An 11386-nucleotide genomic window follows, 5' to 3' on the forward strand; every position below is an offset into this window, starting at 1 on the left:
TCCCTAGGCCACGCCCCCACCCCTCGGCCACTCCCCCGCATCACATTGGCCCCGGCCCGGCAGCGCTCGCGCGGCATGGGCGGGGTCAGGGCCGGAAGGGGCGGGGGAGGGACCGGGACCGGGATTCGGATCGGGACCCGGACCCGTCCGGGGTCCCTGTGGAGCGCGGGTCGCGATGTGGCCGCTCCGCCTGGGCACGGTGAGTCTCGGAGCTCGGACGGCGTCTCCCGGCGCCCGCGGGGTCCCGGGGACGGGGCGCTGGTGCCCGGGGAGTCCCGGTGCCCAGCGGATGTCGGTGCTCGCAGAGGGCACCAGATCCCGGGAGGCTCCCGGTACCCTGCGGAGTCGCGATGCTCGCAGGGTGTCTCGGTGCTCGCAGGGTGTCTCGGTGCTCGCAGGGTGTCCCAGTGCTCACAGCGTGTCCCGCTCCCCGCAGGGTGTCCCGGTGCTCACAGCGCGTCCCGCTCCCCGGGCTGTTCCCGTGCTCGGAGGGTCCCGGTGCCGGGGCGGGACGGGGTCGCTCCCTCCGTCCCCGTTTCTCCCGGCCCCAGCCCGCCCCAGCACTCCTCTGCACCCTGGACCGGCAGCTCCTGCCCGGCGGGTGTCGGAGCAGTGGTGCCCGGTCCCGGCGCCCCCCCGGCCCGTTTCCCCCCCCGCGGACTTTGCATCCGTCCCAAAGTCCCCGGGCCGGTGCAGCCACCGCCCCCCTTGGCCCCTGCCCGGCCCCCCGGGTGATGCAATGGGTCAACGGCGGTTACATCACCCGGGACACACACCGGCACCGGGCCGGGGGGGTGGGTCCCATCTCGGATTGATCCCCCCTTGTGTCACCTGGGAGGTAACACCAGCAGCTGGAGACACAACACCGGGGTCTCGCTCCTGGCACTGGGACCTGCCGCTACAGGGGCGCTTTGGGTCCCGTCAGCCCCTTGTCCCGCACAGGCGCTGCAGCGATGTGGTGGCCGCATGGCCACCGTGGGCCGGCGGGCACAGCACGGCACCGCGGCGGCCACCGCCACCGGCCACACACCCAGCTGGACGGGGCAGGAGAGTCTGGCCGAGAGCGACCCCGAGATGTGGACGCTGGTGCAGAAGGAGAAGGATCGGCAGTGCCGGGGGCTGGAGCTCATCGCTTCGGAGGTGGGTGCAGGGTCCTGGGTGCTGGGGGGACCCCTCCTCAGGTGGGGGCTCTGCTGCCCCTGCTCTGACCCTGTTATTCCCCCAGAATTTCTGCAGCCGGGCAGCACTGGAAGCTCTGGGTTCCTGCCTTAACAATAAGTACTCGGAGGGGTACCCTGGCAAGAGGTAAAGTGGGGAGGCAGCTCTGGGGCGGGAGAGCAATGGTGGCACCGGGACTTGGCTGCAGGAAGGATTAAGGAGAGGAGCAGGTGCTTCCAAAGGGAGGCTGTGCTCTCCACCGAGGTCGACTGTTTGGCTGAACCCCCGTAACCCCCTCCCTTCTCCTCCAGGTACTACGGGGGAGCCGAGGTGGTGGACCAGATCGAGCTGCTGTGCGAGCAGCGGGCGCTGGAGGCGTTCGACCTGGATCCTGCCTGCTGGGGCGTCAACGTTCAGCCCTACTCGGGATCTCCGGCCAACTTCGCAGCCTACACAGCCCTGCTGCAGCCCCACGACCGCCTGATGGGGCTGGACCTGCCCGATGGGGGACAGTACGTAGCGGGCTGGGGCATCCTGGAGCCTGCAGCCTCCTGCCGGGCCCAGCCTCACCCCGTCTCTGCTCTCGCTGCAGCCTCACGCATGGGTACATGTCGGACGTCAAGAGAATCTCGGCAACATCCATCTTCTTTGAGTCGATGCCCTACAAACTTAATGTGAGCAGAGGAGAGCAGGTTCCTGGGGGAAGGAGAGATCTGCTGGCCGAGCTGTTGATCCCAGCGGTGTCCAAGCTGCTCTGCTGTCCCCTGCCCTGCTCTCCCCGTGTCCCAGTTTGGCAGCTGCCTGTGGCTCAGCTCGGGGCAGGGAGGTGTGTGTGCCCCGGCGAGCTGTCTGTCTGTCCGTCCTTTGTAGCCAGCCACGGGGCTGATTGACTATGACCAGCTGGAGGTGACAGCGCGGCTTTTCCGTCCCCGTCTCATCATTGCCGGCGCCTCCGCGTACGCCCGCCTCATCGACTACGCTCGCATGAAGAAGGTACGGAGCGGAGGGCAGTGACACCTCACTTATATCCGCGGGAACAGGGACAGCCCATAACACCCCGCTCCCCGTGGCACAGGTGTGCGAGGAGGTGAAGGCGTACCTGCTGGCGGACATGGCGCACGTCAGCGGGCTGGTGGCGGCCAAGGCCATCCCTTCACCCTTCGAGCACGCGGACGTGGTCACCAGCACCACGCACAAGACCCTGCGTGGCGCCAGGTGAGGCCACCCCTTCCCCACAGGGTGCTGTCAAGGTTTGATTGCAGGGTGACAATAAACCGCGGCAAGTGGTTTGTTAACTCCCTTTCCCCCACCTTTTCCACTAAGTTCAGGCGACTGGAAGGCAAAGAAGGAACAAAGATAGTTGGAAAAATTAAAAATTATTTATTAATGCGACTAATAAAATAGGGAAAATAATACAAAATATACAAAACCCATCTTGAAAGTCCCAGCAACTGCAGGGCAGGCACCCAAAGTCCCGGACTGGACTCTGCGGCCAACTGGGACTGGATTCAGTCTGTCACTTGGCCTCAGTTCGCAGGGATGACTCGCAAGCCCCTGCTGAGGGGTGATGGCAGGAAGCTAGAAGCAGCGGTACCATCCCTCTCTCAACACCAGGTCGGGACTGATCTTCTACCGCAAGGGCGTGCGCTCGGTGGATAAGAAGACGGGCAAGGAGACGCTGTACGACCTGGAAGACAGGATCAACTTTGCTGTTTTCCCCTCCCTGCAAGGGGGGCCCCACAACCACGCCATTGCTGCTGTGGCCGTGGCTCTCAAACAGGTCTGTGCCGGGGCGGGGCGCTTGGGGGCTGTGGTTAGCACAGGCCACGCGCTGACGTGGTTTCCCCCTCCAGGCCAACTCGCCAGCTTTCCGCCAGTACTGCCAACAGGTGCTGAAGAATGCCAAAGCCATGGCGCAGGCGCTGCTGCAGCGCGGCTACACCCTGGTGTCAGGTAACAGCTCTGTTCCTGCGCACTGAGGACAAGGGGGGATGAGAGGTGAGGAGAGGGTGGTGAGAGGAGGCTGTGCTGCCATCAGAGACCTGGACAGGCTGGAGAGTTGGGTGGGGAAGAGTTTAATGAAATAAACAAGGGCAAGTGTAGAGTCTTGAATCTGGGCAGGAACAACCCCAGGTTCCAGTGTAAGTTGGGGAATGAGCTGTTAGAGAGCAGTGTAGGGGAAAGGGAGCTGGGGGTCCTGGGGACAGCAGGGTGACCATGAGCCAGCACTGGCCCTTGTGGCCAGGAAGCCAATGGGACCTGGGGTGGGTTAGAAGGGGGTGGTCAGTAGGTCAGAGAGGTTCTCCTGCCCCTCTGCTCTGCCCTGGGGAGACCACATCTGGAATATTGTGTCCAGTTGTGGCCCCTCAGTTCCAGCAGGACAGGGAACTGCTGCAGAGAGTCCAGCGCAGCCACCAAGATGCTGGAGGGAGTGGAGCATCTCCCGTGTGAGGAAAGGCTGAGGGAGCTGGGGCTCTGGAGCTGGACAAGAGGAGACTGAGGGGGGACTCATTCCTGGGGATCAATATGGAAAGGGCGAGTGTCAGGAGGATGGAGCCAGGCTCTTCTGGTGACAACCAGTGACAGGACAAGGGGCAATGGGTGCAAACTGGAACACAGGAGGTTCCACTTAAATATGAGAAGAAACTGGTTCCTGGTGAGGGTGGCAGAGCCTGGCCCAGGCTGCCCAGGGGGTTGTGGAGTCTCCTTCTCTGCAGACATTCCAACCCGCCTGGTTCCTGTGTAACCTCATCTGGGTGTTCCTGCTCCATGGGGGGATTGCACTGGATGAGCTTTCCAGGTCCTTCCAACCCCTGACACTCTGGGATTCTGTGGCTGGAGGTGCTTGGCGCTGCTTGTTCCTCTTCACCCCTTTCCCTTCTCCCCAGGTGGCACTGACAACCACCTGGTGCTAGTGGACCTGCGGCCCAAGGGCATTGACGGCGCACGGGCTGAGCGGGTGCTGGAGCTCGTCTCCATCACTGCCAACAAGAACACGTGCCCGGGGGACAAGAGCGCACTCACCCCAGGGGGGCTGCGCCTGGGTGAGGAACGGGGCGTGCTTGGGGTGCTCATCCTGCTGCCATACAGCCCCGTCTCTGGGGGGTCACCCTGGGGCATCCCCCCTCTGTTTCACCCCATCTGAGGACTCCACGTGGGGATTTGGAGCCAGTTTGTGGCTCAGAGAGGGACACGAGGCCCCATTGGGACGTACCTTGGTGGGGTTGGGCTCTGCGGGTGCTGCCCCCGGCAGCTCCCGGCCCTGACGAGCTGCGTCCCCCAGGAGCCCCCGCGCTGACCTCCCGCCACTTCTACGAGGAGGATTTCCACAAAGTCGTGGCTTTCATCGACGAGGGCATCATGCTGGCCCTGGACGTCAAGAGCAAAACCAGTGAGTGAGCGGGGGGGCCCCGGTTTCCCCCTCCTTGGTGCCAGTGGGGACTTCTCAGTTTGGGGTGCGGGGACTGTCCCCAAAGTTGATCCCAGCATCACCCCTTGCTGGGCAGGGACGGGGCTGTTGTAGAGTCCCCCCCTTCTCACCAGCTCCCGCTCCACCCCCAGGGAAGCTCCAGGAGTTCAAGACGTTCTTGCTGCAGGACGTGGAGACGCAGCAGCGCTTGGCTGAGCTGCGCCAGCGCGTGGAGACCTTCGCTCGTGCCTTCCCCATGCCCGGCTTCAGCGACCACTGAGCCGGGCTCTCGCCCCTCCTGCTGGGCTGGGACTACCTGGGGGCAAGGGGAGGCTTAAACCCCCCTCTCTACATTCCCCGCTCCCCTTTGTTCCCCGCCAGCACCTTTGGGATTGGGCACACCCTGCCCAGGGTGGGGGGCAGCACACCCCATCCTGCTCTCAGTATTAGGGTATAGAATCCCTCTTCCCCCCAGACCTGGATTTGGGGAGGAACATCCTTGCTCCAGCCTCACCCCCTCGGTCTGAGCACTTTTCTAGGGGGAGGCGTCGCTAATAAAAGTTAGGGCAGAGCCTGCTGGCGTGTGCTGAGCTGGGGAGGGGACATCGGTGACAAGGTGGCGTGAGGGGCGGTGGCCGCCGCGGCGCCTGTTCCCCGGCACGTCCCGCTGGCCTGGCTCATCTATTCCATATTTACTGGCTGCCGGTCCCCCCCGCCAGCCCTGGCCAAACCAAACAGTGCCGGGCAGGATGCCGGTGCCGCTGGCAACCACCGGGGAGCAGCGGCTGTGCACGTGTGTCTCCATGACCCCCTGCACCCCCCGACTCTTCTCCCCTCCCGTGGGGACCGGAGGGTCCCCGAGGAGCCCCTGGAGCGTGGGAGAACGGAAATGCGGTGCTGGGGGGGGGGCGGGGAACATCTTCTACATTTCTAGGCCTGGGAAACAGCATTTTGCTGACCCCACACCCCAATAATTCATTGTTGTCCTAAGAGATGAATGCGGGCGAGACATGACGGCGGGGGGGGGGGCGGGGGTGGTGGTGACACAGTCGCATCGTTCCCAGAGCGCTGAGGTTTATTGCGGGTTTGGGGGTGCTGGGGAGCAGGTCGACCCGTGTGTGCTGTGGGGCAGCGGGTGGGGGTCACCATGGTGCTCAGAAGCTGGGACGCTCCTTCTTGAGGCTCTTGTAGTCCGTGGAAACTGCCAGAAACTGAGGAAGGGGGGGATGTGAGAGAGGGTGGGGGGACAGCGTTCCCTTCCCAAATCTGAGCACAAGGAGCCTCCCCCAGGGCTGATACTTCCTGGGCCCCTTCCCCGAGGAAAATGCCACCGTGGCCATTCCCCCCCCTTCCACAGAGGCCAAGCCCCCAGTTCAGCCAGTGCTCACTTTATACTGGTCCGTGGGGCTCAGCTTATTCCAGGGTTCAGGATCATTTTTTCGATCCCAGCTGCAAGGGGCGATGGGGCCATCAGCACCTGGAAGGAGGGGGGAGACAGGCGCACCCCCCAATCCCACAGCCCCCCCAGCCCGATTTTACCCCCACTAGTGCCCCCAGAACCAGCCCCAGTGGGGACGCTGCTGCCCATACACACCATGAGCAGCACTAGTGAGTGTGTGAGCGTGCAAGGCTGCACGGGGGGGGGCTGGTGTGGGTCTGGTTAAGCCCCCCCAAAGAAGACACATCCCATCCTGGCCCGGGGGGGGCTGTGCAAGGCCAGCGAAGCCGTGGGATGGGTCCCTAGAGACAGCAGCTCGGCCCCCCCCCCTCCTGTCCCCCTTCAATCCGCTGGTGTTGGCCAGGAGCAGAATTTTCCATCTGGGAAGATGTGTGTGCGTGTTGGGGGATGTGCTGCAAACGCAGCCCCCCCGGAGCTCTTTAATAGCATTAACGTGCCGGGGGGGTGCTGCTGTTGTTTTATCCCCCCCCCCCTTGCACACGCACACGCGCACCCCTGCGCTTCCACCATCAAAGACAAGGTGCCTGGATCTGCTAATTGCTGAGCTAAGTACCCTGGGCAGCTGGCATCAAATTAAATCAATGAGCGTTTTACCGGGAGCAAACAAATATTAGATAGGCATTAGACAGCATGGGGCTGCGGGGACCGTGGGCCACTGAGCTGCAAAGAGAAGGGAAAAAACCCAACGGCCTCGTGCGCCACAGCTCGTCCGTCCTGTGCCAATCCATCCACCCTCCCGTCCCCATCAATCCGTCCGCACACCTCGTCTCCCGCTCCCTCCTCTCCCTCTCCATTCATCCTCCATCGCTGGGTGTATGTCTGTCCGTCCCTTTCTCTGGCCATTCCTTCCGCCACCGTCCCTCCCGCTGGCTCCGTGTCCCTCTGTTCCATCCCTGCTCGCGCTGCTTTTCCCCCCTCTCCATCGGTCACGTTCTGCTTCTATCTGTCCCCAACAGCTCCAGGAGTGGGGGGTGAGCGCCCAAGGGGTACGCGGGGCACCCCAAACCGTACCTGACGTCTGGGCTGTACAGGGCCAGCCGCGCCAAGTACAGGACAGCGCTGCCCAGGCCGACACTGATGAAGCCAATGAGGGGAATGAGCTGCAGAGAGAGAGAGAGAGAGAAATGAAAAATACCCCAATAAAATGAATATTTATCAGGCCGACTTGAGAGTGAAAGGGAGAGCTGACACACCGGGAGATTTACAGGGGAAATATGGCAGAGCAATCCTGTAGCTGGGCTGCGGTACACAGTGTAGCTGTCAGCTTGAGTGACTGAATTAAAAGAGGGAGAGAAAAATCGGCTCGTGTTGGAGAGGAATTGGATTTGGAATGAGAAATCGCTTCCCCTCCGCCTGCTGCTGCCCGGTGCCCGTGGGGGCTGGAGGGGCCGCAGCCCCCAAGCAGGGGCTGAACCGCAGGTCACCGTGTCCCCGAGGGACTCGGGCGCTGCCCGGCAGGTCTTGGGGACATGGTGACAATGGAGCACGGGGGGCACTTGGTGAGCACCCCAAACCCTGGTTGCTTGCCCAGCTCCGTGGTGGGTGGCGCCATGATCAGGAGGCCCCTTCGCCCCCCTCCATGCGCACGGGGGTTCTGATGGCGCCTTCGCAGGGCGAACAGCTCAATCTCATCCGCGCTCCCCGCTCGCTCGAGCTGCCAATCCCCCGGTGCCCGGGGGGACGCGGCCTCAATCGCAGCCGAGACGAGGCTGCTTTGACCTCCCCCAAATTGCCGCAGCCCCCGCGCTGGGGAAGACGGTCTGAGCGTAATGAACCTCCCGGCAGCTCGTGCCCCTGGGAGGGCGAACGCGGCCGGCGCTGCACGGTGCCCATTAGCGGGAGCGGGCGCCGGGAGCGCCGCACCGTTTCCATCACCAGCGCCTGAGCTCCTGGGTTACATTTGCAGTGCTGCTTGGCAGCTGGAGCTCTCAGCACCACCAAACCCCCACCTGTCCGCCCGGTGACTCAGTTTCCCCACTTGGATGAGGCTGATAGGGGATGTCTCTAAAATGTGATGAAAAGGGTCTGTCTGACCCCCTCTGTTCTCTGCCAAGCACCGCACTGACCTGCACAGGGAGGTGGGGGTTTGTGAGGAAGACACCCCGCCATTCAGATGTGTCCCCCTCCAAGCTGGGCCCCCATTTCTCCCCCAGTGCCCCCATTCCTGCTCGCGGTGCCCATTCCCAAGCCGAGCAGTGCTCTGTTGGCGGCTCCAGCGCCCGGCAGATGCTGGTGCCAATTCGGGAGGTGAGAGGCATCAGCAGATAACGATCTTTTGCGCCACGTGCGGCCGGGTGCCAAGAGGATCTGGCAGTAGCCGCTACCCAACCGCGCTGCCTAATCAAGATGAACTCCACAGCTCCGGGAATTGTGGTGTCTGCTGGAGGAGATTCGGGGCGATAGGTTCATCTCACCATCTGCTGCTGACACCTTCTGGGTAATTAATGCCTGGGAAGCATTAAGGGCAGGGGGAGCTGGGGGAACCGCTCATGCAGCGGGCGATGGGCTCCGGAGCTGCAGGTGCAGGCGGTGGGGTCTGATCCCCCCCTCCCCAAACACACACAAAAATAAATAAGATGTATTGAGAGCTTTACCTTAAGTGTAGAGTGTAAAAATGCTGCTTGTGTGTGTGTGTGCAGCACTTGTGGGGACTTGTTGGGATAGAGGCAGATGCCGTCCTGCTCCCTGGGACCCCCATTTCTGCTGGCAGTGGGGCCGGTACCACCGCAGCCCCAGCTACAGTGTGCTGGTTGGACTGAAAATGGGTTGATTTCCTTCCTGCATTACAAACCTTTCTCTTTCCCAGCCAGCACGCTCATGATTTGCACTCAGTTTGAGAACAAGCAGATACCAGCCCAGCACAGGGTTCATGTTTTGAATCGCTCTGCTCTGAGAGCCAAGGACACTCTGAGCTCTGCCCACAGGTGTGAGGCAGCGAGGAAGGGGATGGACGGACAGAGCTGGACTGACACCCACACGGAGCAACCACAGTGTTCCAGCCCATTAGCATCCTGCTCATTATTTAAGGAGAGTTGGGACCTTCTGGTTTTGGTTCTTCTGATCTCTCTGGTTCTTCTCTTCGCTCTTTTTGGCGCAGCCGGGGGAGTTTTTGGTGCGGGACATTTAGTTCAGCCTTTTACCATTTTGCAGAGGCCTCTGAGCCTTTCTGCCTTTCTCCTCTCTTTTTTCTCTCTGGGATCGGCTTTGGGACCAGGTGCCGTTTCCTGGCACTGGCTGCTCAGCGTGTTCATGAGGAATTGCCTTGACTATCTTTTATTTCTCTATATATTTACTAGTAGTGTATGAGTATTTTGTTATTTTATTAAACTGTGTTGATCTCAGTCCAGGTTTCTCCCTTTTGATTCTCTCCCCTATTGGAGGGTGAGCGAGCGGCTGCGTGGTTGTGTTGCCCACTCGGGTTCAACCACAACACAAAAATAGCAGGAGGGAGAAAACAAATGCATGAAGGTGCTGGGTGAGGCAGGAACCCCGTGTCTGGACCGGGGGGACAAGCACCTCCTGCCCGGGTAGGGATGAGCATCCCCTGCAGCAGGACCGCGCACCGAGGTGGGCGGATGGTGGGACCTGTGCTGGCTCTACCTGGTGCCAAAAGGTCCCCAGAGCATGGTGCCATCATGCCAAAGCTCCCGTGCTTCACCACCAGCATGACCGGGACATTAATCACAACCGGGTGTGCTCCTGTGGGTCAGTATTACCAGGTGAAAGAGGTGATGTACCTGCCCAGCACCTGGGCAGGACTGATCACAGCCAATGGATGACACATCAAGAATTGCCCCAGCTGGCAATAATCCTGCAGGTGCATGCCAGGCATGTCACATACAGGCCCCCAGGACCACCTCCCCGTTTACACACTCTTTGGGGGCCTCTCTCTGCCCCTCAAAATCACACACAATCCTCCGCCAGCTGGGGACACTATGGCACGAGAAGCAAAGCCCCAGATCTCCCTGCTCTGCACTCAGAAACAAGCGGCTGCGCTGCGGAGACGGCGCAGGAGCCCTGGCCCGTGTTGTCTGTCTGTCTGTCCGCTCACAGCGAGGAGGTGAAAAGCAGCTGGGCACCCTGGAAGAGCCCGTCCCTGGGTGCTGCTCCGGCCCTGGGCTCTGCTCCCTGCCCAAGCTGGGTAGGATGCTCAGCCATGGCTCATCATCCTTTCCAGTCTGGCCGCTCTACCCACCAACCGACTGCCAGCAGCTTACGTGACTTTCAGCTCGTTAACCGTCCCCAGGCCAGCAGCCCTTCCAGGTCCCCGGGGAGGGCAGTGGGGACGGGCAGGGGGGACCCTGTGACACGGGCCAGGTCCTGGCAGGGCAGGGACACTCGCCCAGCTGCTGCCGTCTCTGTAGTTTGAGAGTTTAAGCATCTTTATACACAAAACTCAGAGCGGGGGAACACAAAACGGCAGGGGAACGGGGACAGATGTGAGTTGAAAGGATGAGAGTTGGTGCAACAAACCTGGGGCTTGATTTCCATGCCCACCCCCTCCCCAAAGATGCCCCTGGAGCAGAGGGAGGGTGGGAAGGAGGGAGAAGGATGTGGGGACACACAGGGAGACTGAGGCACGTGGCAAGAGAAGGGCAAGGACGAGGTGGGAGGGATGGAGCTGGGATGGGGAGAGAGGCAGAGGGATGCGGGAGGATGGAGAGGAATGGGGGGGTCCCTGGAGGGAGAGGGTTTGGGGTGACTCACCCCCGGGTGCCGCTTGCAGTGCCGGGAGAACCTTCCTCCGAGCAGGGGGCCCATCATGGCGAGGGTGCGGGCAGGTCCGGCTGGATGGCAGGTTCCCGAGCGCCGTCCGGGGAGGGCGGGTGGGCAGGAGACGCGAGGGAGGCGTCTGCGTTGGGGCTGGGAGGGACGGGGCGGGACGGGATGGGGATCCGGGCCCTGGGATGCTGAGGCTGGAAGGGGAGAGCGATGCTGAGCTGTGGCTGCTCGCTCCCCCTTCCAGCCTCTCCCATAATGTCTGCTTGATGACAACCTTTGGGTTTGGACACCCGAGGTGCCCACATGCTGCTGCACCCCAGCCTTGTTTGTGCCTCAGTTTCCCTTTCTGTACACAGGACCAGCCCCTTCCCTCCACGTGCAAATCCTGCACAGGTTGCTCCGCACCTTCCTGCAAACGATGAGTTGTGTGATTTGTTATGACAACTCCGCCGATGTTTGCTGCCTCCCCTCGGCGCCCCCCTCCACCCTCCCGTTTATGATAAATGACATAACACCCAATTTACATTTAGCAATGCAAATCTCCCTGGCAGTAACAGATGCTGCTGTGCATATGGAAAACAGCTATTTGTATCCACTGGCTCTTAACAAAAGACTGGGGAGACGGACGGAATGGGCAG

General features: G+C 61.7%; 2 protein-coding genes across 4 annotated transcripts; one reads left to right on the plus strand and one right to left on the minus strand.

The window, feature by feature from the left end:
- Positions 1-60: 60 nt before the first annotated feature.
- Positions 61-5139, plus strand: SHMT2 (serine hydroxymethyltransferase 2). The gene is made up of 12 exons (XM_065043568.1): positions 61-199; positions 943-1140; positions 1226-1305; positions 1470-1670; positions 1751-1832; positions 2029-2151; positions 2234-2373; positions 2773-2938; positions 3012-3111; positions 4047-4202; positions 4442-4549; positions 4720-5139. The coding sequence occupies exons 1-12, from the start codon at positions 176-178 to the stop codon at positions 4845-4847; spliced, it is 1506 nt and encodes a 501-aa protein (XP_064899640.1). The 5' UTR covers positions 61-175; the 3' UTR covers positions 4848-5139.
- A 485-nt stretch (positions 5140-5624) lies between these two features.
- Positions 5625-10963, minus strand: NDUFA4L2 (NDUFA4 mitochondrial complex associated like 2). 3 transcript variants are annotated; one of them, XM_021281627.2, is made up of 5 exons: positions 10734-10955; positions 7038-7126; positions 6621-6686; positions 5956-6016; positions 5625-5778 (listed from the first exon to the last, which is right to left on the minus strand). In XM_021281627.2, exons 1-5 carry the CDS (start codon positions 10788-10790, stop codon positions 5722-5724), a joined length of 330 nt encoding a protein of 109 aa, XP_021137302.2. In that variant the 5' UTR covers positions 10791-10955; the 3' UTR covers positions 5625-5721. The 3 variants fall into 3 exon arrangements, with proteins under 3 accessions (XP_021137302.2, XP_005514183.2, XP_064899642.1); XM_005514126.3 differs by lacking the exon at positions 6621-6686 and having other exon boundaries at positions 10734-10886; XM_065043570.1 differs by lacking the exons at positions 5956-6016; positions 6621-6686 and having other exon boundaries at positions 10734-10963.
- Positions 10964-11386: the final 423 nt, after the last annotated feature.

This window comes from Columba livia, chromosome 29 (genome assembly GCF_036013475.1).
Source record: "Columba livia isolate bColLiv1 breed racing homer chromosome 29, bColLiv1.pat.W.v2, whole genome shotgun sequence".
Lineage (NCBI taxonomy): Eukaryota > Metazoa > Chordata > Aves > Columbiformes > Columbidae > Columba > Columba livia.